The sequence below is a fragment of the Amphiura filiformis genome, chromosome 19 (assembly GCF_039555335.1).
Source record: "Amphiura filiformis chromosome 19, Afil_fr2py, whole genome shotgun sequence".
Lineage (NCBI taxonomy): Eukaryota > Metazoa > Echinodermata > Ophiuroidea > Amphilepidida > Amphiuridae > Amphiura > Amphiura filiformis.
In genome coordinates, this window is record NC_092646.1 from 53,509,470 (window position 1) to 53,536,816 (window position 27,347).

General features: G+C 38.4%; 1 protein-coding gene across 3 annotated transcripts; it reads left to right on the plus strand.

Annotated features, from left to right (window-relative positions):
- Positions 1–94: 94 nt before the first annotated feature.
- On the plus strand, positions 95–26,026 carry LOC140141481 (nucleoredoxin-like protein 2). Of its 3 annotated transcripts, none has more exons than XM_072163364.1 (3): positions 95–242; positions 21,001–21,341; positions 25,682–26,026. In XM_072163364.1, exons 2-3 carry the CDS (start codon positions 21,049–21,051, stop codon positions 25,842–25,844), a joined length of 456 nt encoding a protein of 151 aa, XP_072019465.1. In that variant the 5' UTR covers positions 95–242; positions 21,001–21,048; the 3' UTR covers positions 25,845–26,026. The 3 variants fall into 3 exon arrangements, with proteins under 3 accessions (XP_072019465.1, XP_072019464.1, XP_072019466.1); XM_072163363.1 differs by lacking the exon at positions 95–242 and adding an exon at positions 318–376; XM_072163365.1 differs by lacking the exon at positions 95–242 and adding an exon at positions 366–434.
- Positions 26,027–27,347: the final 1,321 nt, after the last annotated feature.

Consider the following 27,347-nt stretch of genomic DNA (forward strand, 5'->3'; position numbering starts at 1 on the left):
GGACGCCGATATATTTCGCATAGGTGCTATTTTTTACCGGAACTATGAAGGGTTACACCAAATGCGGAAGGATTTGGTGTAGTGCACCCTCCAGGCAAGCAACAAAATTTATCAACAAAAACAACCAACGAACGAACCAAACAACCTGCTACGAAGTTGGAAAATTCGAGTTACTGAGAACATCTACATCTACATCTACATCTGTACTCAGCATAGTCCTTCTGTCAGGATGTCGTGCCAAGGTGACAAAATGCTTGTGTGAAACTTTCTTTGACGTTTTTTTTTTACCCACCTCATCAGCTACTCTGACAGCTATTTCAATCATTTTAGCATTCGTCCCCGTCATTCGTCTCTGTAAAAATGCTTTCATGTAAAGGTAGCAATTGTATTTTTGTCATATATTTAATTGGTGAAATAGCTGAGTAGCTGATGAGGTGGGTAAAAAAAAACGTCAAAGAAAGTTTCATCACTGATTCACTGCACACTAGTCTACTAAACTGAGCTCAAAAAGAAACTTATATTTTAATTATTTTTTACAACTTGTGAATCACAAGGTCATCTAGCCTATATAAAAGGAAGTCGCTAAATCTTGTTCGCGAAAAGACTCAGAGATGATTTCACTTTCAGCTCTGATTTATTCGTACATTGTCATTGATCGGGTACATTGCCATTAAACCATCTGAGCTGAGGTTCATTTTTGCAAAACTATTCAATCACTATCTATGGAAATAACAAAAAAAATGGTCGGTTACTAGGCAGTTGAGTTCAATAACCTTACGGGCGCACACCTCTAAATCACTCCGCGCACGTTGTAATGTGGATGAGTTCCGGTAAAAACGAAATCTTTTTTGAGGTATTTTGGGCCTTTCTGTGGACTTGTAAGGAAAAAGCGAAGTATGTTATAGCTTAAAGGGGGTCTCCGGCAATCATAACATTATACCTTATATGTTAAAAAAATAATTATTAAGCACGAATCATATGGTTTTATTTAAAATAAACTCATATTGACCATAAAAACTAATAAAAACAGTCGGCTCTCAACACGCGATATTCAAAATTCCCGCACTGAAATAGTTTAAGTGCAATGACGTAATAATTGTTTGTGCTCAATTGTCGTCAGCCTTCATTGTATTATTGGGACGTCATTGCACTCGACAATTTCGGTGCCCGGGAATTTTGAATATCGCGTGTTGAGAGTCGGATGTTTTTATTCGTTTTTATGGTCACTATGAGTTTGTTTTAATTAAAACTATGTGATTCGTGCTTGATAATTATTTTTCTTTCATATAAGGCATAATGTTGTGATTGCCGGAGACTTCCTTCCAAATCAAAATAAAGGCTCAATTATTGAAGCACCATTTTTGACACTAATGTTCTTATCATCGTTTAAAATGTAAGTGTACAGGTGTCCAAACCAGAAGCAAAAACGGACACTTCTTTATACCCAGGGGGGATGTGGCCCCCTGAGTAGGCCCTAATCATAAAAACTGTATATTTTCTGCATTGGACACATGACTTCAAACGTAATTTTTTCCAAATCCATTTATCCTAGAGCAATAAAATTTGTCAATTTAACCCAAAATGTAATAAAGTTTGCAAATCTAATAAACGAAAAGAACCGACTTTACATATATGTGCATTATAAGGGCGCACACCTCTAAATCACTCCGCGCACGATGTAATGTGGATGAGTTCCGGTAAAAACGAAATCTTTTTTGAGGTATTTTGGGCCTTTCTGTGGACTTGTAAGGAAAAAGCGAAGTATGTTATAGCTTAAATAAAAGTTTGAGACCTATAAACGAACTTGGATCCCATAAAAGTTGCATAATCCAATTTGTGAAAAAAGTAGGCCCTCGGATTGAGAAAATGACCAGAAACGGGTTTTCAGGGTAAAACGGGTCGAAAATGGTCATGGTGCTGTTTAAACGCCCATATCATGAAATCTAATCGGAAGACTACCCGTACATTGAAACATATATTAAATTTTCATCGATTTGCAATCGATTGGTGGTATATTTATGTTCAATTTGTTGCCGAAAAGGTCTAAAATCGGGCAAAGAAGAGACGTGTTTTCACGTGTATTTCAATGGGACGCGCTATTGGTGGTGTGCGCCCTTATAAGGCATAATAGGCTTAATTGGCCCGAAGTAGGCTTTTTACAGGAATCACGTCAAAAACAGGACGGATATGTGTACAATTCCGATTTTACGATCTAAATTAAAACTTTACAAGCCACTTAAAGATTTTAAAGTGTTTTATAGTGAAAATGTAATTTAAATTTCTTAATTAATATTGTTAAAGTTCATTAAAGTGATGAAAAAGTCAGCAAATTCGGCGTTCTGAGAGTTATCATTAATTTAATATCATGATTAAATTTTAGCACATGTCCTTTAAACGACTTAAATTTCAGTTTTTTTTTCGGGGGGGCAAAATGATACTTAATATAAAAATATGAATGTGTAGAAAATGTATAAACTTACTTTTATTACATTTAAAGAAATAAAAATGCAAATATGATACCATTCAAAAGACACTGATGCGAGTAACATTTTTGAAGAAAATGACCAAGACTGCTAGAATGATCAAAATCATAAAAACTGTATATTTTCTGCATTGGACACATGACTTCAAACTTAATTTTTTCCAAATCCATTTATCCTAGAGCAATAAAATTTGTCAATTTAACCCAAAATGTAATAAAGTTTGCAAATCTATAACGAAAAGAACCGACTTTACATATGTGCATTATAAGGGCGCACACCTCTAAATCACTCCGCGCACGATGTAATGTGGATGAGTTCCGGTAAAAACGAAATCTTTTTTGAGGTATTTTGGGCCTTTCTGTGGACTTGTAAGGAAAAAGCGAAGTATGTTATAGCTTAAATAAAAGTTTGAGACCTATAAACGAACTTGGATCCCATAAAAGTTGCATAATCCAATTTGTGAAAAAAGTAGGCCCTCGGATTGAGAAAATGACCAGAAACGGGTTTTCAGGGTAAAAACGGGTCGAAAATGGTCATGGTGCTGTTTAAACGCCCATATCATGAAATCTAATCGGAAGACTACCCGTACATTGAAACATATATTAAATTTTCATCGATTTGCAATCGATTGGTGGTATATTTATGTTCAATTTGTTCCCGAAAAGGTCTAAAATCGGGCAAAGAAGAGACATGTTTTCACGTGTATTTCAATGGGACGCGCTATTGGTGGTGTGCGCCCTTACGGCTCAGGTCATGACCAAAAACGTGTCAAATGCACGTGCGCGATTTGTGGCAAGTCACGCAACTTGACACGTACTGCGTCTGGGTTTATAGGTCGCGCGCCGCAGAGGGTTGTCTCCCGGGGGGGTCACTCCCATTGTGGCCTGTACACCATCCGCGATAATGAAAACGCGTAAAAAGGGTCGTTTTTCGTGGGAAGGCAGGATACGCGCGTATCGCATTTAGGGTGTCAAAAACATGAAAAATTGGAAAAAGGGTAGCAAAATTGCAATTTCTAAATACGCGGAACTGAAATTTAGGGTATGAAATTTGATGTTAGGAATGAAATCCTTGTTTAGGGTGTCGTTTTAGCCAAGGGTTAAATCCTTGTTTAGGGTGCTTTTCAAAAGTTGATTATCGCGGATGGTGTACAGGCCACAATGGGAGTGACCCCGGGGTTGTCAGATGGTCTGAGGAGGGGGCGGCCCTGATTTGGTAAAATGATCTAAGTTGAAATTAAAATCGCTGTTTCGAGAAAAAGAGCTTTAAAGTTTGAACACTTGACGTTTTTCTTTTTGAATAAAATAAATTATTAAACAGATCTAATGTCTTAGAAAATATAAAAATCTCATTATTTGGTGGCATGGTGGTGATTTTAGGATGTCACCAATGGAAAGAGCGCTCTCACATTTACCCATGATATGAATTTATCTCAAAATGTCCAAATTTCAAGTTAGATCGTTTTACCAAATCAGAGCCGGCCGGGGTGGTGTCCACTTAGAATTGAACACTTGATCAAAATAAAAGCCATTTCGGGGACCATTTTTGTTTTGTCATTGCTTTAAAGTGTACAGGTGTCCAAAACGGACACTTCTTTATACGCAGGGGTATCAAGGGGGTGGGCGGGGGGGTTGAGTATTTGAAAAAAAATCAAAATAAAGCCTCAGTTATTGAAGCACCATTTTTGACACTAATGTTCTTATCATCGTTTAAAATGTAAGTGTACAGGTGTCCAAACCAGAAGCAAAAACGGATATGAAAGTAACGTACATGTCCCTACCAGAGTATGGAAGGGTGATTATGGTCAAAAAGTGGGTTATTCAGTAGTGGGGGCCTCCAAGAAAATGTGTGAGAACGCTAAATAAAATTCAGTGCCATTAACCGTAAAACATAACTTTCTGGGCAACGTTTTGTGAAAATTTGCCTTTTTGAAACTGAAATTGCTACAAAAATGTTAAATTTGTTCACAATGCGCGCGAAGCGCCTAAAATATTTGCAGATTTGGTGTTAATTTCTATTTAAAAAAAAGGGGGGGTCATTGGGTGTAAGCTGGTGAAAAAAGGGGTCATTGGGTGACAGATTTGCAAAATAAATCGGAGGGATTGATCGAGTATAACAACATTATCACAGATCTGGATATTCACTTAAATAAAAGTTTAGCTTCTTACATGACAGGAGCTAACATGATTATCAACATCTGATTATTGCTGGATGAATAATCTACACCAAGACAGCATGATTATCATCACCGTTTACTCCCGTTTACTAAACACTCCCGTTTACTAATCGCTCCCGTTTACTCAACTAGCGGGGACCCGCGCGAAGCGAGGGTCTCCCGCTAGTATCTTAAAATACTGTCAATCAAAATGAACCAAACTTACACACAAGATTACCTTAATACTCTACTCAAAACACATAACCAAGCAGTTGTCCAACTGACACAACAGCAAAATGCACTGTCATGGGACAGCTTCCTGGACTTCCTTCACTTTCACAGCCCAACATTTGGCACCCAGCACAAAAAATCTGTGAGAATGTACACAAGATCATTGCACAGATGATAAAACGGTGCTGCTTTCTGCTTTTCAAACACTTTTTTCATGAAACAGGGTTGGGCTGTGAATGTGGTCCAGGAAGCTGTCCCATGTCAGTGCATTTTGCTGTTGTGTCAGTTGGATAACTGCATGGTTACTGACATGTGTTAAGAGTAGAGTATTGAAGTAAACCTGTGTCTAATTTTGGTTCAATTTGATGGACAGGATTTCAAGATATGACCTTGTGAAAAATTATAAGTTTCTTTTTGAGCTCAGTTTAGTAGTAGAAGTACATGTAGAATGGCTAGTCACAGGGCGACAGTATTAAACCTATGAGGCTATTGCTGTCACACAGTAATGCTGGTTTCTTACTTTCTGCTGCTTGCCGCTGAGCTTCATCATATAGGTATCCCAGGCAAACCTTAGCTTAGCACGTTTGCTATAGCCAAAATAACAATTTCTCGATCATGAGAGGATGTACCTTCTGCGTTAGCGTACTTTTCATAGAATAACACGATCGCGCGACCTGCATGACCGAACCTTGACCTTGCCTAGCAACGACCGTGTGATTGGTCAATTCTCAAAAGCTGTGTTTGCGCCGGTATTTGCGTAGTACGCTCGGCGCAAATAACTGTGCGTACCCAAGTTGGCTCTCATGATCGAGAATTTAATATTTTGGCTATAGTCAGCGAAATTCGCCGAAACCGGGGCCCAAACACAATGCATACTTACATAGAAATTTGAATTTTTTTTCAAGAATAGGTTGGTGAAGGAAACCTACAACCCATGCCGGCACATTCCCTTGCTTTTTTTTCAAGTTGGGTTGTGTGCCGGTCGGGATTTGTGTTTATTTGTTGTCATGTATTGTAACACTTTGGGTTGGTTAAACTGTTCATTCTTTCTTATGTTTTCTATACTTCACTTGACCCAAATATATGATTTTTTATGGTGATAATCAAGTCGCACATGGAATTTTAGAGGATTTTGATAGCAGTTCCATTAAAAAAGCTGCTATCGCCATGAGACTAAGATCTAGAAACACCCCTAAATGCCGTTTTGGGGAATTTTGCTAGCAGAATCTTTTTGATGAAAGTCAATCTTTGACAAGATGTAACTTTGTTACAGAAAGTGCTATGACAAAAATGTTTTCAGTTTTGGCTTTCTTTACTCAGGGGCTTTAATTTGATATGTAAAATGATGCAGTTTGATGGCAAATTTGAAGTCACCTAGCATACCTACATCATATGCCGCTTGTACATGTACTTTTCTGCAAGCAGAGTGGCACATCGCTGAGCGGCAGCGGCATGACTCTGAAAGCCACTCTTGCCGCTCTACAGTACTGCTCCAAAATCGTATTTTGTTCTCATACGTCAGAGCGTCACCGCTACGAATTGACTTGAATTCAACTCCCAGCGGTGCTGCTGCTGCGGCAAAGTCAACAGTATATCGGCTTGCCGCTGGTCACCGCTAGCGTTTTTGGTGCGATTGCGCAGTGAAGTAAAATCATCTTGCAAGCAGCAGGAAAGTACATGTATGAAACCAGCATAAGGGGCTGTGCAATAATTATGAGCCCCCAGGGGTGGGGGGTAAAATTTCCAAACGGCTTGCCAAAAATTGCTTGGCCCCACCCTCTCGGCCTGCCAAAATTTCCTTGCCCCCCCTCAGCCTACCAAAAATTCTTTGTCCATGCCAAATTTTTGGGATCCCAATTTCCAAACCTTAAATGGTCTGTTACTCTGTATACATGTTGCAAGCGCTGCGAGCAGGAAAATTGCATATTTAAGCATTTTCCTAAGGCTAAGCCTTTTTAGCGCACTAGAGCTATACCCGTATGCTTAAATGATTATTAAGCTCAATATGCCTGTATCTTACTATAAAAATGGTATAGGCCTAATGCTATAGGGACTTTTATTGAGACCGATTCCTCCAATTTATTGTACCAAGTTTAAGCCCAATCCAGCTGATAGGATACTGTTTCACCCCATATGACCTTTGACCGCAGATGACCTGTTGGATGACCTCTGACCTCAGATGACATTACTTAATTACCGGTACCGTAGTTAATTAAATTAATCAATTTATATATTTACTTGTTTTGCTGACTACTCTACTCTTTCTTTCTTCCTTCAAAACCCACAGTGGAAGACATTGCTTTAATTTAGATTTTACCAAGTTCAAGTACATATATGTGTGACCAAAACCCGAATTGAAGATCACAATGACCGGATTACTGAAACAAAAGCAAGTTATTGGGATGCGGTCGACACTAGATCTATACAATGAGTACTCCAGACAAAGTATATACGTAATCTATCATAAATAAATGTATCAGATTTATTTTTTTTTTTTTTCTTTAACCTGATTCCAACTCCAATACAATTAATTCGAGTACAAAAAATATAATAATCTATTTCAATTACACCAGTAGTTATATTAAGTATATGACACAATAGTATTCTATTTAGATTTGAATTTGAAAATCATCCACTCAGATTTGAATTTAATAATAATAATAATGATCAACAATAAATTTCAATAAAGTCCAAGTGTATGATTAATCAAAAAGGTTTCCAAAATGTAACGGTTAATGCTCGCTTCAACCAAGCGCCATGTTGAAAGTGAAATTCCAAAATTTAATATAAATTGATTTGACCGATTTATGATCTAAGTTTCTTGCAATTTAGCTGTGTTTTGAAATATCAAAATTAATATGTATAAACCTGTTTAATAATACACAACCTCACAAAAGTATACACAAACCCACGGCCGTTCAATTGAAGCTGATCCGAAGAATTGGTACCGATAATGTATTCGCGATAAGTTCATGCGTAAATGACGATGTAAAATGCCAAACGCTGATCGCGAAAGTTCATAAACCGGTAGAAAATGATGTTCTATATCCAATTGAAGATCGGGTCGTTGTTGTTGACGAAGTTGTGTGCGAGGTGAAGTTCAAGTGGTGAAAGTGATTCCAGTCGTTGGTAACCCGTAGCAAACGAAAATATGGTGAAAACCCCTTAACCCATCCAGTTCCTCAAATGAAAATATGGACTGGAATATAAACAAACAAACAACCCAAAATTTGAAAATACGTGCGCAAGTTGAATAGATTTTTAATACAAAATATCAAAACAATAAAATACGCACTTTCATTTTAAATTGATGCACACGACCACTTTTAAACCCCATTTAATTAACAAGGGCGTGGCACTGACGTCATCTAATTTGCATACAGGTGCATCTCTTTTGTTTCCTTATTTGCACAACAATACATTTTCTTTCCAAAACAGTTGCTTTCGCAATTTACCAAAATTATATAAATATTTCTCAATGTCGTAAATTCTTATTTCACGATTGTAAATTAGGGCCTACATATATACAAATGATACAAACAATAATATAAACACAGCAACGATATTATAGCCTCCCAACATTTTACGGGAAGAACTATTCTCACAAAACCGTTTTTTCTAATTCATTCAATTACAATTTCTTTAGCTGAATTTTTCTTCCAACCCACATTTTGGACATTCCCAGCCATTCATTTCTTTGAACGTGGGAAATTCTTTCAAGTTCAAGAATTGGTAAATTGATGAATCAAATAATTACCTTTCCAAAAATTGGTTAAAATTTTCCAACACAAACGTTTGAGATCAAACATGTTAAAAGAAACTTTCCAAATTTCCAAATTAAATATTTTGTCATAATTAGGCCCAAATTAATTACATATACAAAACAATATATTTTACTTACGTTGACTTCAGATATAGTTTATGCGGCGTTACATGCATCGCTCTGGTAGTCTCTTGAGAACACCCACGTCCAGGACTGCCATCACAGTCTCAAGTGTCTCTAAATACCCGCGCCGGTCTAACCTCAAAACCAGGAAATCTTACTCATCGTCAAATACATAATTGACCTCAATTGCCCATACTACGCATGCAATTGCCAAACTGAGTAATTACTTTCACAGAGGTACTGTGACCGCGCCCATTAATAAAGGTGAACCACCAAGGCGGTGGCGATGAACCCACGACTTTACACCGCAGAAATTATATCGAAAGTAAATGAAAACGCTCTTCCATTGCGCACGTTAAAATCGGGTCACAATACTTCCATTGTGATTTAAAAATCCCGGTATAAATCCAGGTGGTCCGATTAACTTACAAAGGAAATACGAAAATATTGGCCGCGTGTGGCGCTATGCCTGAAAACTTAATGATCAAGTGAATCAGACGGCGCTGGACATTTACAGAAATAATATTTTTAAAAAAATGCGAGTTCTGACGTGACAATTCACTCCCTCCTTTCGAAGGAAATGTATGCAATACATTTACTAACAAGCACTTAATACATTTGTTAATAAGTACTTGATGCAACTTAATCTACAATATCTTAAATTCTACACATTTTCATATAGGCCTTTTCAGTTTAGGCCTACAGTAATACATATTATTTCCACATACATTTTAAGGCTACACGTCAATAATAGGCGAACTTGAGGTCAAACATTTGACCATCTTAAGTATTTTCACTACAGCCTATTAATGAGCTTTAAGTATGATGCTGAAATGCATGGTCACTTACCTTCTTATTTTATCCTGCTATCGGTATTGCTCTACTCATGTAATCAGCCCCTATGTTCTGACTTCCCTTGATAACTTCCACACGGTACCGATATGGCTGTAGAGTCAGAGCCCAGCGCATGATATCTTAGACCGTTTGATGCATGATAATGGCTGATGATCAGTTTGTACGGTGAATTCCTTACCATACAGATATGTACTGAGCTTTTGCACGGCCCATACTATTGCTAGGCACTCTTTCTCCATAGTAGAGTAGGCGCGCTCACACTTCTTTAATTTCTTACTGATATAGTAGACCGGAAATAGAATTCCCATGCACTCTTGCATCAGGACTGCTCCGATTCCATTGTCGGATGCATCTGTTCGAATGACGAACTCTTTCTTTAGGTCCGGTAGCTGTAAGATAGGTGATCTTGTGAGCTTGGTCTTCAAAGTCTGAAATGCTCTTGCCTGGCTATCTCCCCACTCTATTTTGTTCGGTTTTCCTTTCTTTGTTCCGTCGGTAAGCGGGCAAGCGATTGCTGCAAAATCCGGGATGAATTTCCGGTAATAACCAGCTAGTCCTAGAAATGATCGAAGTTGGGTCTTCGTCTCCGGCTGCTTTGCTTGGCTTATTGCTTCAATCTTGTCTGGTTTCGGTCGAACTTTCCCACCTCCTACAACGTGTCCAAGGAATTCTACTTCTCGACAAGCGACGAAACATTTGGATGGCTTTGCTGTCAAGTTCGCCTGTTTCAATCTCTTGAAAACCTGAGTCAGCCTTTCGAGATGCTCTTCCCATGTGACTGTATGTATGAGGATGTCATCGATGTAATTATCGACCTTCTTCAGTCCGCTCAGTAAGGTTCTCATCACCCTCGAGAATGTCGCGCCAGCGTTTACTAACCGAAAGGCATTGAATTGAAAGTGTACAATCCATTGTGAGTTATGAACGTAGTGTATTTCTTTGACGCTTCATCCATGGGTATTTGCCAATACCCTTTGCACAAATCGATTTTGGTGAAATACTGATCTTCCGATAACTTGGAGAATATCTCCTCCTGATCCGGAACCGGTTCTGCATCGAAAACGGTTACTTGATTCAGCAATCTCATGTCCACACAACTTCTAAGTGTGCCATCTCCTTTGCGTATGGCCACTAAGGGAAATGCATACGGACTGTTGCTCTTGGAAATCACTCCCATTTCAGCAGCATGCTCTCGATATCACGTTGAACTTCTTCACGAAGGGCATGTGGTATCGGGTATGGACGTCTTCTAATTGGAATTTCATCAGTGACGACTATGGTGTGTTTCCCTAAGTTTGTTCTGCCTGGTACATCTGTCAAAGTGTCCTTGAAATTACCCAGAATGCGTTTCACCTGCGTCTTCTGAAATTCATCTAAGCTTGGGTTGATGTGCACATCTTTCACACTTTCCTTTGCTTTCATTGATGGGATGTGCATGTCTTCAATGCCGAAGTATGGTTGATCTTGATCGGAACTATCTTCGTCCTCTTCAATGACTGCAGCTGCTGCGAGTTCGAATCTTGACTCTTGAATGCACAAAGCTGAAAGTTCGAATGTGGTGTCTTGTGTGCGTAAAGCTGCTGTGTCTTCTCTACGGTGGTATTTCTTCAGCATGTTTGCATGGAATGTCTGAGTGCGATGGCCGAAGTCCACCCGATAATTCATAGAGTTTAACTTCTCTTCACCTTGAATGGTCCCTTCCACTGCATCAATATCTTGTTGTTGTCGGTAGGTATTAATAGAAGTACTTCATCCCCGACCTCAAAACTTCTGTGTCTCGCTTTCCGGTTGTACTGTATTCTCTGTTTCATCTTTGCTCTTTTCAACTCCTCTCTTGCTACTTGGCATGTTTCTTCAAGTCTCTGTTGAAGATCCAATATGTATTGGTATGTTGTCTTCGTTTCTGGCTCTTGACCATGTCCTGTCCATAATTCCTTCAGTATAGTCATGGGTCCTCGAACGGTTCGGCCATATAGAAGTTCGAACGGTGAAAACCCGGTACTCTCTTGTGGCGTCTCGCGATATGCGAACAGCAACGGTGCTATGTAACGATCCCAATCTTTTGGGCGTTCCTGACACATTCTCTTCAGCATCTGTTTAAGTGTACCGTTGTATCTTTCCACAAGTCCATTGGCCATGGCATGGTACGGAGTTGTTGTGAGGTTACGAATGGATAGTAGTCGATTCACTTCCTTCATCAAATTTGACACAAATTGAGTGCCCAAGTCGGTTAATACTTCTTTGGGTATGCCGGGACGACTGTACGGTAAGCAATGCTTCTGCTACTGTTTCCTTGTCAATCGACTTCAGCGGTGTTGCTTCCGGATAACGTGTAGCGTAATCCACTAACACTATGATGTATCTGTGTCCCCTGTCAGTGACTGGCTTTATCGGTCCTACAAGATCCACGGCTATCCTTTCAAAGGGAGCTTCAATAAGAGGTGTCTCTCCCAATGGAACTTTGGTGATTCTTCCTTTTGATATAGTCCTTTGGCATATGTCACATGATTGACAGTAACGGTGTACATCTGCGCCCAGACCTGGCCAGTAAAAATTGGTTAGGATCTTGTCGCATGTTTTCTTTACTCCTTGATGTCCACCAAGTATTGACTCGTGTGCTAATTTCATGACTTGAATTCTGTAGTCCTTTGGCACTAAAACTTGTTTGAACTTGTCTCGAACTCCACGTTAGGTGCTTCAAATTCACGGTAGATAATGCCTTCTTCTTTGACTAGTCTTTGTATACTTCCTCCTCGTCCTTGACTTTGTTCACCAGACTCCATCCGTTCTCTAATTCGACGAAGTGTGGGGTCATTTTGTTGCTTCTGTCGCAAAATCTCTGGTGTGACTACTTTGTCATCTGGTAAAGTTACGATAAGCGGTTTGAAGGGCTTCGCATTGGCTCTTAGTTGCGCTCTCGTTTCCACTGCAGCTTTAGTAGTAACTTCAGTTGAATGTATGTCCTTAGTAGTAACCTGGTTTGGTGTAAGAAAGGGATTGATGTTCAGTTCACGCTCAATCTCCGCTTTCTCTCGCGCATCTGGTTGACACTGGATTTCCTTTGGATCTTTAACGCCGGGAATATTTCCTACAACGAGATCGCGGATTGGATCCTTCATAACTGACGCAAATACTTTGCCGACGAAGAAGGGGGTATCAATGTATACCTCTGCGATGGGATACACCCGAACGGTTTTATCGATGAGGATGCAAACCCTGTGTCTACCGGTGTACTGTTCTGGTTTTAAATACCCTGCTTTTACGACAACCCCATCACATCCACTGTCACGCATGGAGAGTACGCAATGATTGTCGATCATTCCCATACGCAAGTATCTTTTACGACTTTTGCTTTGCTGACAAGCTGCTGTCATCAATTTTAGATGATGTCCACAGTCCAGAGTTAGATAACCTTTTTGACATGCACAAACTATATGAGGATCATCCTCTGTTGCTATATAACCCAACACATGGGAGTCAATATTTTGATCTCCAATATGACCACTGGTCATAGCATTAGACATACTAGTAGGCCTACTCTGAGAGTTGAAATTTAGGCCTAAATTGCTTTGGTTGCCGAAGGTCACTGCACCGCACTGGCTATTATAGTTGACTCTCTCTCCATCCTGACTACTTAAACTGCGGGGCATATCTGTAGTTACAGGTCTATTTCCAAAATTCGGTTGAGTTGCATTAGCTATGCTAGCATTGTCGACTAATGCTGCTAAAGTACTCTTGCTGGTACAGTCGCGTGCACGATGTCCTTGCTTACCACATACGTAACAAGTTATACTAGACCTAAATGATTGACTCGCTGTAGGCCTATTACTGAAATTACGATTACCTTGACCTTGGTACCTTGTATTCGTCCGTTGTGCTTGATGCTGAGTAGGCCTATTACCTTGGTTTCCATACTGCGTATTGTACTTAGGCCTATTCCTGTTGTCCAGATTCTTCTTGGGAAAGGCCCACCAACCATGGTGTGCTTCAATATACCTATCGGCAATTTTAGCCAACTCCTTACTACTCTTTGGATCATGCTCCTTGACATATAGGCCTAACTCCTTAGGGCAGCTATGAACAAATTGGTCCTGCACTAATAAATAAATTAGGCCTTCAAGTGTCTGTTCAATCTCAGAAAGATCAAACCACCTTTGTAAGTACTTTGATACTCTAGTGATATATTGAGTGGCAGTCTCACTGGGTTCAGGCTTTGAGTCCTTGAACTTGTTACGAAAGCCTTCCTCTGTGAGGTCATAACGTTTCAACAATGTCTTTTTCAATGACTTGTAGTCATTAACCTCCTCTACATTAAGATTATAGTACGCCTCAAGACCTTTGCCTGTTAACAAAGTCCCTAAATTAAGGGCCCAAACTTGTGGGTCCCAACCTTGTGAAGTTGCATGCCTTTCAAAGCGTACTATAAACGCGTCCATGTTGTCTTTAGCCTCATCAAACTTTTGCAATTTTGGCGCTTTATAATTTCCAAATTTGCCGCTACCTTTACTTTGCGCACCATTAGGATTAGCCGTTTGCAATTCTAAACGCTTGAGTTTGGTATTTTCCAAATGAATTTCCATAGTAACTCTGCGTTCTTCGCGCTGCACAGCCTTTTCGTCAACATCTCCCATCGTTTCCGTTTCCTCCTTTTTGCATTGTAATTCAAATTGCATGCGCTTTTCTTCAATTGACGCTTCCTGCTCTTTGCGTTGACGCTCAATTTCTGCCATTTCGTGTTCCTTCTTACGCTCCATTTCTGCCGTCTCTCGTTCGCGCTGGCGCTCAATTTCTGCCGTTTCTCGTTCGCGTTGACGTTCAATATCTGCTGTTTCTCGTTCGCGTTGACGCTCAATATCTGCCCTTTGTTGGTCATGATCTATACGCTGCTGCTCTTGTTCCATGCGCTGCTTTTGCTGCACTAAAAGTAGCTCTTGCTGCTGTTTTTCAAAAGCGCGCTCTTCAGCTCTAACTTGTCGCTCCCGATCATGCTGCTCCTTTAAATTAACCCTTTCACTTTTGACCCATTCTCTTAACTCAGCGCCTTCAAACCCCAATTCTTTTGCTAATTCTACAAGCTTCTCGATTTCCATTTCTACTGTCATGCACTTGGCCATGAATAAACATACAATATATACAAAATAAGGCCTATCTAAAATTAGGCCTGTGACTTACACTACAACAATATCATAATACAATCATAACATCAATATAATAAGCATGAACACTAAATAAACAAATACTATATTGTCACGAGAGAACTCCTACGATTTAATTGAACTTGAATACGCTAGCCGCCATCATATATCCCAAAAGAATAATTTTCATACGCGGTCTTAACGCTGCTGATAACCTCTGCCAATGAAAACACATAAAAGCAAACAGATTAGGCTAACATGCGCTTATAAAGAGGCAATTGTATTTGACGGTGAAGTAAAATGACAATGAGGCAATTTAAAATCGAATTACTACCGTTTGTAGCAATTCGGACTCACCAGACCGTGGCGAAACACCGCAAAGACAAGCCTTGAAATCTGTATTGGCAGAACGGGATACTGGATGGTGTCAAGAGGCTACCTAGAGAGAAAATGTAATAAATAAATTATGAGTACAATTATTTTTCACCCAATATAACAATGTCTGAACCAACCCATCGTACGGATCACTCGTGTCTACAAACCTAGAATAACCTTGCACCCCTGCTTTTGTAAATTCCCGGACGAGCCCCCACAAATTGTGACCAAAACCCGAATTGAAGATCACAATGACCGGATTACTGAAACAAAAGCAAGTTATTGGGATGCGGTAGACACTAGATCTATACAATGAGTACTCCAGACAAAGTATATACGTAATCTATCATAAATAAATGTATCAGATTTTTTTTTTTTTCTTTAACCTGATTCCAACTCCAATACAATTAATTCGAGTACAAAAAATATAATAATCTATTTCAATTACACCAGTTGTTATATTAAGTATATGACACAATAGTATTCTATTTAGATTTGAATTTGAAAATCATCCACTCAGATTTGAATTTAATAATAATAATAATGATCAACAATAAATTTCAATAAAGTCCAAGTGTATGATTAATCAAAAAGGTTTCCAAAATGTAACGGTCAATCAATGCTCGCTTCAACCAAGCGCCATGTTGAAAGTGAAATTCCAAAATTTAATATAAATTGATTTGACCGATTTATGATCTAAGTTTCTTGCAATTTAGCTGTGTTTTGAAATATCAAAATTAATATGTATAAACCTGTTTAATAATACACAACCTCACAAAAGTATACACAAACCCACGGCCGTTCAATTGAAGCTGATCCGAAGAATTGGTACCGATAATGTATTCGCGATAAGTTCATGCGTAAATGACGATGTAAAATGCCAAACGCTGATCGCGAAAGTTCATAAACCGGTAGAAAATGATGTTCTATATCCAATTGAAGATCGGGTCGTTGTTGTTGACGAAGTTGTGTGCGAGGTGAAGTTCAAGTGGTGAAAGTGATTCCAGTCGTTGGTAACCCGTAGCAAACGAAAATATGGTGAAAACCCCTTAACCCATCCAGTTCCTCAAATGAAATATGGACTGGAATATAAACAAACAAACAACCCAAAATTTGAAAATACGTGCGCAAGTTGAATAGATTTTAATACAAAATATCAAAACAATAAAATACGCACTTTCATTTTTAAATTGATGCACACGACCACTTTTAAACCCCATTTAATTAACAAGGGCGTGGCACTGACGTCATCTAATTTGCATACAGGTGCATCTCTTTTGTTTCCTTATTTGCACAACAATACATTTTCTTTCCAAAACAGTTGCTTTCGCAATTTACCAAAATTATATAAATATTTCTCAATGTCGTAAATTCTTATTTCACGATTGTAAATTAGGGCCTACATATATACAAATGATACAAACAATAATATAAACACAGCAACGATATTATAGCCTCCCAACATTTTACGGGAAGAACTATTCTCACAAAACCGTTTTTTCTAATTCATTCAATTACAATTTCTTTAGCTGAATTTTTCTTCCAACCCACATTTTGGACATTCCCAGCCATTCATTTCTTTGAACGTGGGAAATTCTTTCAAGTTCAAGAATTGGTAAATTGATGAATCAAATAATTACCTTTCCAAAAATTGGTTAAAATTTTCCAACACAAACGTTTGAGATCAAACATGCTAAAAGAAACTTTCCAAATTTCCAAATTAAATATTTTGTCATAATTAGGCCCAAATTAATTACATATACAAAACAATATATTTTACTTACGTTGACTTCAGATATAGTTTATGCGGCGTTACATGCATCGCTCTGGTAGTCTCTTGAGAACACCCACGTCCAGGACTGCCATCACAGTCTCAAGTGTCTCTAAATAGTAAATACCCGCGCCGGTCTAACCTCAAAACCAGGAAATTTTACTCATCGTCAAATACATAATTGACCTCAATTGCCCATACTACGCATGCAATTGCCAAACTGAGTAATTACTTTCACAGAGGTACTGTGACCGCGCCCATTAATAAAGGTGAACCACCAAGGCGGTGGCGATGAACCCACGACTTTACACCGCAGAAATTATATCGAAAGTAAATGAAAACGCTCTTCCATTGCGCACGTTAAAATCGGGTCACAATACTTCCATTGTGATTTAAAAATCCCGGTATAAATCCAGGTGGTCCGATTAACTTACAAAGGAAATACGAAAATATTGGCCGCGTGTGGCGATATATGCCTGAAAACTTAATGATCAAGTGAATCAGACGGCGCTGGACATTTACAGAAATAATATTTTTTTAAAAAAATGCGAGTTCTGACGTGACAATATGTATCAGAATGCATCAGAGATATTTATAGAACACAGGCAGCAAGTGCAATTGTTTATACCATGGTCACTGACTTGGGCACTGGATTTTTGAAAATTCACATTTTCACGGATTTTGAGCCCAATCCTTTACCGATCTCAACCAAATGTGATCCCCGCATTCGACCGAAAGTAGCTTAGGACACTCCCCATATTTTCCTTGATCTCCTGTATAAATTACAGCGGCCCAATCGGACCAAGTTTAAAATTTGACCTTTGACTTTCGACCTCCGATTTCGACCGAAGGTAGCCTAGGACACTCCCCGTATTTTCCTTGATCTCCTGTATGAATTACAGCCCAATCGGGCCAAGTTTAAAATTTGACCTTTGACCTTCGACCTTGACCGAAGGTAGCTTATGACACTCCCGTATTTTCCTGTACATGTATCCCCTGTGCGAATTTGGCGAGGCTCAGATCAAACCTGACGGAGCCTTTGGCACACACACATACACCCCTACATGTACACCCCCTCCCCAACATACAACATTAAACAAATTATAGTAAGATTTTATTTAAAAGGTGCCCCATGAATGTGTGCCAAAAATTGCTTGCCCCTCCCCCAGCTCTTGGCTTGCCAAAAAATTCAATCGGGTACCGCGTACCCGAGTACATAATTACCCGTTACTGGAGAGCCCTACATTTTAATTATTTTTGCTTCTAATGCTTCTGTCACACTACACCGAATAGGTCTTCCGTACAAGAAACGGATGGTATTTTAGTAAATCCGTTGTTGTTCGTCAATGATCGTTTTATGTTCTTTTTATGTCCTGCTATCATCCGCCAAATGCGTTTCGTGTTAGGTGATGTTCGTTAAGTCCATCGGCATGCACAAAACTTGAACGGAGGGTACCGAATACACATGTTCGGTATTTATCCGATGTGTGTTCGTATGGTGCTGAATATTGCCGGAGTTTGTTCGCTCTCCTTTCGTTCATGTTCGTTCTTTGTTCGTTGCACTCGGCCCGTGTTCGTTGCAAATAAGTTCCTGTGAGGCCTTCACCACCGGATAGCATATTTATGCATTCGGTGATGTACGTTGACCCAGACCGTGTTAGTGTCACACTACACCGGATCGGTCTTCCGTATAAGAAACGGATGGTATTTTAGCAAATCCGTTAGTGTTCGTCAATGTTCGTTTTATGTTCTTCATATGTCCTGCTATTATCCGCCAAATGCGTTTCGTGTTAGGTGATGATTGTTTAGTCCGTCGACAATACGTTTCAAGTTTTGTGCATGCACAAAGCTTGACACGGAGTGTGCCGAATACACATGTTCGGAAGTTGTCCGATGTGTGTTCGTACAGTTCTGTATATATACCCTGGGTTTGTTCGTTATTCTTTCGTTTATATACCGCAGGTGTTTTCAAGGTTTCGCAGGCGCTTGTGCCGGATGTAGGCCTATGGCGAACATGTGCATCAATCATGGGGGGTTCTGAAGGGTGTGTGACGCAATATCATATTTCCCCCAGTACTTTAGTGACTGACAAGTAGAAAAAGGGGAAAGGAGAAAAAAAAGAAAAGAAAGTGAGAAAAATTGAAGAGAGAAGAGAAGAGAAAAAGTTAAATTGCACGTAATTAAGTAGGCCTATGCATGTAAGTAGTATTGAGCATGTTGAGGGAGGGGCACTTTCTGAAGGGTAGAGGACGCAATATCAAATTCCTACCAGTTTTAGTGATTGACAAGAAAGAAAAAAGAAGAGAAAACATGGAACAGGTTAAATTTTATGTTATTGAGTAGGCCCAGGATAGTATATAGTAAGCTTAAGTATAGGCCTGTGATTATTATAGGCAGTGCTTTAAATGTCGTTCCTTGGCCCAAAAGCCTGTGAAAATTACTGCCGGCCCGTCGATATGTAGGGCCCGTGACATTTTGTACTCCCATTTTGTCACCAAAATCAGTATTTAAGACGGACTTAGGTCTATTACTGACTTTAACATATCAATCCATGCATGCTTTACCTGAAATTACGAGTCTGAAGTCTTATATCTTAAAGTGTCAGTGGATCAGTGTAACATTTTAAATTTTGCAAATTCAGTTCGGGCCTTCTTTGTTTTTTTTTTATGTTAAGGCAATAATAGTGTAAAAATGATGCACCAAAAACAAGTGTCCAAATTTTCCATTTTTACACAATAGGCCCAGGCCTAATAGGCCCTACAGTCCCCATGCAAATGGCTTCAATTGGACCTTCATTTTGAAAAATGGACAAGTCTTCCTTTTTGCTTCTGCTATGGACATCCACGTGTTATTTTTAAAACAATTGTTTATATTATACAATAATTGTGAAAACTTTTCAATGGCTTTAATTAGGCTTTCGTTTCACCAATTTGCGGCTGTTTCAAACTAAAATAGTACCCAATAATAGTGCTAAAATTGATCTAAAAAATGACAAATGGCTTCAATTGGGCCTTCATTGTCCAAAGGTTTCTCACCTCTATTGCCCCCGGACTCTGGTTGCCCTGATATATCAGATTTGTAGCCCTTTTGTACTTATTAGCCAATATTTGACCATTTTCGTCAAAGTTTTCCCCTTAAAAGTTGTCTTTCCCCACTTTGTTCACCCTCTGAAAAAGTGCTTGCTACGTCACTGCCTCTAAGGGGTCAAAACCCTCTCAAACACCCTCTCCTCCCCACTTTTCTGATAGTGTGGACGTCCCTGTTGGTGCCACATGCCACGGATTCGCCGGTTATTTGTCGGACGTTGAACGATTGAATATAAAACGCCTGCAGGATTATTAGCGGCCACAACGCATAGAGAGACGAACGGGAATCGGATCCCAAAATCCGTACATTTGTCGGACGTTGACCCCCAAATCCGGTCACTTGTCGGACGTTGAACAATCGAATATAAGACGCCTGCAGGATTATTAGCGGCCACAACGCATAGAGAAACGAACGGGAATCGGACCCCCAATACCGGTCATTTGTCGGACGTTGAACGATCGGATATAAGACGCCTGCAGGGTTATTAGCGGCCACAACGCATAGAGAGACGAACGGGAATCGGACCCAAAATCCCACCGAATCTTCTGCCGGACTGGTGATTTTTCCACCGAATAAAATATTTTTGTATTCGGTGATGTACGTTAATCCAGTCCGTCGTAGTGTGACAGGCCTATTATGAACACGCAGGGACACATTGAATTAGTATGCATTGCTAGCTGTTCAATAGAAGCAAAAGTGATTAAAATGTACAACTTTATCCAACTTTGAAAAAAAAAATAGCAAAGTAACAGTATTTCTCTGGTTTCCAAACTTAAATAGCAAGCTAATTTAGGGCCTGTAACTTCTTTTTTTTTTCAAAATTTTGTAAAAAAAAATAAAATTGTGTTTTTCGGGTACTTTGACCCGTGAATTTTGACCTGGGTACATGTAGGCCAAGGACAAGGATGGGTTTACATGTACTTCAATTTGAATCACCCTGTATGTTGATGCTCAAACAATTTGGTAAATTTCTGGTGCCACCACATATTACCGGTATGTTGCTTTTTTTTTTATCATTTCAGGACCTGATGCAATAATTTATTGCACTCAACTAATTTGATTTAACCAGCATGGCAGAAGTGTTCAAAGAGGTGCCACTCATAGACAGAGATGGAAGACATGTTAAAGCAGATGTCGTACTGAAGGATACAGTAATTGGTGTTTATTTCTCTGCTGGATGGTGTCCCCCGTGTAGAGATTTCACTCCTTTGTTAACGGAGGTGTATGATGAACTCAAGAGCAGAGCTGCCCCGTTTGAAGTGGTGTTTATTTCCTGCGATAAGAGTGAGGGCGCTATGCAACAATATATGAAGGATATCCATGGCGACTGGTATGCACTACCATTTGGAGATGCACATATAGGGTAAGAAAAAGAAGCGGCTATTTCTGGGTGATGGAACCTGCAATTTGGTATTCCAATTAGGTGAAGTTTTCCCACTATGACTTTATTTCTTGTCCCATAGAAACCAATGGTTAAGAAAAGAAATAGGGTGACTTTTGTACACTGGGTCCCATGACTTCCAAAAGTTTTCTGTCCCATAGAAACCAATGGTTTAAAAGAGACATATTGGGTGACATTTTACGGAATTTTTAATAAGCGGACTTTTTTTCCTAAAGAAATTTGTTTACATGCAAAAAGTGGAAGTAACCTGTTGGGCTAATTTGAACAAGTGGTCCATAACTTGAACAAGTGGTCCTTACTCCCTTTGTTATTGCCCATGTGTGGTCTTTGTCAAAATCCTTTGGAGTCAGTCCATGCCAAAACAGACTGAGTGTACACCCACCCTCTTGGATTTTGCTCTCCTTTGGCTCAAAGTTACTTTTCATGGATCCCTAGGTGAGGTCACAAGAAAAAAATTCAAATTCCATTTCGTTTGCGAATGACAGGCCGTCAAAGTTTGGCAACCTTTACCAAAATTGGGAATTTAAGGTGTCCAAATGACAAAGTGCTCTCTTTGAGGGGCATTTTCTTCTTAATTGAATCAGTTGTGACCCTCTTGGTGAATGTTGTCACTCACTGGTTGTGTCTGAAATGCCTAATGCCAAAAAAGATAGATTTCTGAATTTCGTTTGGATTTCAGGGGGGGTCAAAATCAGCACTTTGTACTGTTCAATCAAATTATTTTTGATTTTGAAGGACCCATGATAATGTCACAGTGCACTTATAGGTCCTAATTATATTCAGAATGGATTAAGCATGTGCCAATGTCTATGAGCAATACAAAAGAAGATAAATTTCTAGACCCCCTACAGAATTTTAGGCCCCCCCTAAAGTGGTTCAGTCTCAAATGGCGCTTAAAATAAGCAAATTTTGACCCCTAATAACTTTAGGTGTAGGCTACACCAGATATGAATTTCTAGTCTTTTGCATCTGAAAGAATGCAGTCTAACGTTACTTGGAACATAAGATTTGTTTTGTATTTTTTGTGTCTTGATACTAAGTTGACGCTTTCAAAAATGCCAATTTTTGACTAGCTTACATGTTACGGGGACAAAATGCCAATTTTAATAATGCCCTTTTTTCTATTTTTGATCACTATAATTATATTCAGAATGGATTAACCATGTGCCAATGTCTATGAGCAATACAAAAGAAGTGAAATTTCTAGACCCCCTACAGAATTTTAGGCCCCCTTAAAGTGGTTCAGCCATGCAGTCTAACGTTACTAGGAACATAAGATTTGTTTTGTAATTTTTGTGTTTTGACATTAAGTTGATGCTTTCAAAATAGTCATTTTTGCCTAGCGTACAGGATACGGGTACACAATTCCAATTTTAGTGTGACTTTTAAAAATATTTTTGAACATTTTATAGCAAATTGTCTTTATCCTGATATTTCAAGTTGCTCTTGTGTCAAATAATAAGAAATAACTACTTTAAATCCTCTGTATGGATTTTAAGGTGGTCAAAAGGCACTTCCTGGAAACGATGTACATGCAAAGTACAGGTTATGATCGATGTACCCATTTCCATGATATCAGTGTGCTCTTTTTTCTCTGTTTTACAGTATGTATTGCAATTTTCTTATTTATTCTGACATCTATTCTTTACGTAAGTAAGTAGAGAAAGTAAGTAAAGAAATTGCAATAAAACTAAAAGAACTAGAAACATTAGCACAGTGAAATGGGTATTTTGTACCATTACCTGCAATTTGCAAGTGCATCGTTGCCAGGAAGCACCATTTTGACACCCTTGAAAATCCGTATAGAGAATTAGAAATTAGTTTTTTCTTATCATTTGACTCAAGAGCAACTTGAAATAACATTGTAAATAAAACAATTTGCTATAGAATGATCAAAAATAGAAAAAAAAAGCATTTAAAATTGGCATTTTGTACCGTAACCTGTACGCTGGTCAAAAATTGGCATTTTTGAAAGCGTCAACTTAGTATCAAAACACAAAAATACAAAACAAATCTTAGGGGCTGGCATTTTCTTCGGAAGGGGGGTCCCAAATATGTCGGTGACGAGTCAATTTTTTATGACCCCCTATCGCGGGCAATTTTTTTTACGACCCCCTATCACGGATCGGAAAATTTTATGACCCCCCCTTCCAATTATTCATCGCCGGAACTAAGGCGCGGAGCGCGTCAAAACTTAAAGCCTTAATGTACGATCTTTTTAAATTTTTAGATTTTTTTTTTTTCTTCTAAAATGATAATATGCAATCATTATGAAAGTTCCCAATACATTTGGACGCGAAAAACATTGGGAATTTGCAAAGAAACAGCATAATAAACTTCACCTCTATCACTCAAAACATATCGCACTATTTGGATTAGGACAGCGAGTGCGGCCTGAGAGTTAGTCTCCCACGCGGCCTGTTTGGTTACGCTCCTCCACATGTGGAGGGAGCGTAATCAAGCTAGTTTTGTAGGAGACTACGGTTTTGATCGTGGCCGACATAAAGTCATAATCTAAAATTATGACTTTATGTCGGACCAACAGAAAATCGTCCCATTTTACTACAAATAGGACGAATTTGACAGTTTGCTCATAGATTTAAGTTAGAATATGTGTAAGTATTACAAATATGCCAAAAAGTCGGTTTTGAAAAAAATAAAGGTAAATTCAGCGCGTTAAAATTTTTATTGTAAGTGTAAAGAAGGCGCGCGGAGCGTGTAAAAATTTTGCATAGATTGTATGCACACTTGATTATGAAAGTTAAACAATGCAGCGTAGGCCTTGAAAATTTTGAGTCACCAGCCCTTAATAATTCTATAACCCCCTATTTTGGGTGTTAAAAAATTATAACCCCCTATTTTTGATCTGAAAATTCTATGACCCCCCAGTATTTTTGTGACCCCCACTTCCAAAGAAAATGCCAGCCCCTTATGTTGCTAGTAACATTAGACTACATTCTTTCAGATGCAAAAGACTAGAAATTCATATCTGGTGTACACCTAAAGTTATTAGGGGTCAAAATTTGCCGATTTTAAGCACCATTTGTGGCTGAACCACTTTGGGGGGGCTAAAATTTTGTAGGGGGTCTGGAAATTTCTCTTCTTTCGTACTGCTCATAGACATTGGCACATCGGTAATCTATTCTGAATATAATTAGTGTTAAAAAATAGAAAAAAATGGCATATTAAAATTGGCATTTTGTACCCGTAACCTGCGTATGTTAGTCAAAAAATGGCATTTTTGAAAGTGTAAACTTAGTATCAAAACACAAAAAATACAAAACAAATCTTATGTTCCTGGTAACGTTAGACTGCATTCTTTCAGATGTAAAAGACTAGAAATTCATATCTGGTGTACACCTAAAGTTATCAGGGTTCAAAATTTGCTGTTTTTAAGCGCCATTTGTGGCTGAATCACTCAGTTGTATTTTGAACTCGCGACACTATGTCACTGAAACTTAATTAAGCCATAGGTCAAAAGTTACCACAACCACACTACAGCAATGTTGAAAAAGATTGTATTTTTTGTCACTTATACCACCATATTAGGTAGTTTTCCGTAAGCTTCATTTTTGTGATTTTGGTAACTATTTTATATTTATTTGCCCAATCCATCTCAACTAGGCAATCTAAATTGTACTCACCATTTACATCCCAAGGTATTTTAGTATATCCACCTCACACATTTCCATTATATATCCAGTAACAGACAAAATATCAAAATTGATGCCTCATTATGACATGTATGATATCACAGACTATCACATGTATTCAAAATTGATGCCTGAACTTGACCTGAACCAATTGACCTATACACTGACCTTTATTAACCTTATAGCCTTTTTTAATCTCTTTTCCTAACAACACATTATAGAAGATACATACATGGTGTAGTATTAAATTGTCTATGTGGAAGAGATTAGGCCTATTTAATTTATTCAGTGTTATAATCAGTGAGTACATTTCTATAGATAGTATAACAAAGGATTTAATGTATTCTATTCATGTATTCTACTTGGACATGTTCAATAGAATAAATTATGGTTTGTTATGAAACACACATCTCAGTTACCAGGATACAGTAAACAAAAAAAATATATAGGGCTAAAATGATTTTCTAAAATGGTTTAAAACCACTTTGTATGTAGAGATATTTTAAGTTCAGGACATGAGATGATAAACATATTTATATACTTCATAAAAAAAAAAAAAAAAAAAGAAGATGGGTACTGATGAAAATCAGGGTATTATATCGCCTTAAGGCCTTGACAGCACATTTTATATAACTCTTTTTTTTATAGAGAACTGAAGGAGAGTTATAATATCGTAGCAATCCCGAAGCTGATCATTTTATCCCCTAGTGGAGAAACACTATCTACATCTGGCAGAAAAGAGGTCCAAACAAGAGGTGTGGCATGCTTCAATAGTTGGGTGAGAGGAACAGAATTAGCTGACAAATTATGATAGTGGCATAATGATGGACATTAACTGTAAATTCTTATAAGCAAGTGCCAGAAGCACTTGACTTCTGGTTTCTTTAGGCCAGACTGGTTTCTGAAAGTTTGACTATAAGAGAAAAGGAAAGAGTGAACAGTTAACCGACCCAAAGTGTTACAATTAAATCGGACAACATGCAACATGTAAACGAAACTAAACAAAAGGATGGAAATGTGCCGGGATGGGATTTGAACCCACAAACTTTTTTTCTAATCGGAGGGAAGTTTGTGGTTTGAAACTCATTCAGGCACATTTCCTTGATTTTTTTCAGTTGGGTTGTGAGTTGGCCAAGATTTTGTTAATATGTTGTCTAGTTAGATTGTAACCATTAACACTTTGGGTTGGTAAAACTGATCTAAATCTAAACAAATACTCAATAAAATCGCAAAAGCGACATCTAATTGAGAAGAAAAATGGCCTACGATGAAAACACAAATACTTTTACGAGAATACAGATTAAACATTAAGTTACATTACATTATTACATAGTGCAGTTTTGAAGTATTGAATACTACAAGACTCTAGAGCAGATGATGGTAGGTTATTCCATTCTGATATGGTATTTGGAAAAAAACTGTATTTGTACACATTTGATGATACTTTCATGGACCGGAACTTCAGAGGATGATATTGTCTGGTGCTTGTGACGGTTTGCGCTGATCACTCTTCCTATATCACTTATTCATTATGTCTTATACAATGTAGTTATAGTGAGTATTATACTCCATACATTCCCATTGTGTTTATTCTGGTGCATGACTCCATGAGCTTTAGACTTATCAGTGTGAACTTTTTACTAGTATTGCTTTATATGTGATCTGCTCCCACAAAATTTAGAGTAAATTTAGCGTAAAGTCGCAAGTTGGGAGTTTTGAGACATTCCAACTATTGAGTTGATGTTCTTTGTTTGAGCATATTCTGTCCCCATTCACAAATACAGGTGTCTTGAAAAGAACATCAACTCAACAGTTGGAACATCTCAAAACTCCCAACATGTGACTTTATGCTCATTTCAAAAAGGATAATAGAATACATGTACAATTCAAGCTATTTATGTTTGTTTAAGGGGGTACTACACCCCTGCCCAATTTTTCGCCTATTTTTGCATTTTTCTCACAAATTATAGAACATTGATGACAAGTAAGATATGTATATTATAGGGGCAAGGACTACAACTACTGCACTGGAAATATTGTTTCAGTACAGACAACAGCTGTGGAGTTACAGTCAAAAATATTTGATCAATAAATCAATAACTAGTTGCCTTGAGTTGCTGAATTTTCAGTGCAGTAGTTGTAGTCCTTGCCCTATAATATACATATCGTATTTGTCACCAATGCGCTATAAATTTTGAGAAAATGCAAAAATAGGCGCAAAAAAAAAATTGGCCAGGGTGTAGTATCCCTTCATGTAGACAAAAATTACAGCATATATAATGCTATGGTAAATGCAGTGACGGCGCTAAGGGGG

What these genes read in the sequence shown, in the direction of transcription:
- LOC140141481 (XM_072163364.1), top strand. Translation starts at nt 21,049, where the DNA reads ATGGCAGAAGTGTTCAAAGAGGTGCCACTCATAGACAGAGATGGAAGA. An exon ending in TTTGGAGATGCACATATAGG is followed by an intron (nt 21,342 to 25,681) that starts GTAAGAAAAAGA and finishes TTTTTTTTATAG; the next exon opens with AGAACTGAAGGAGAGTTATA.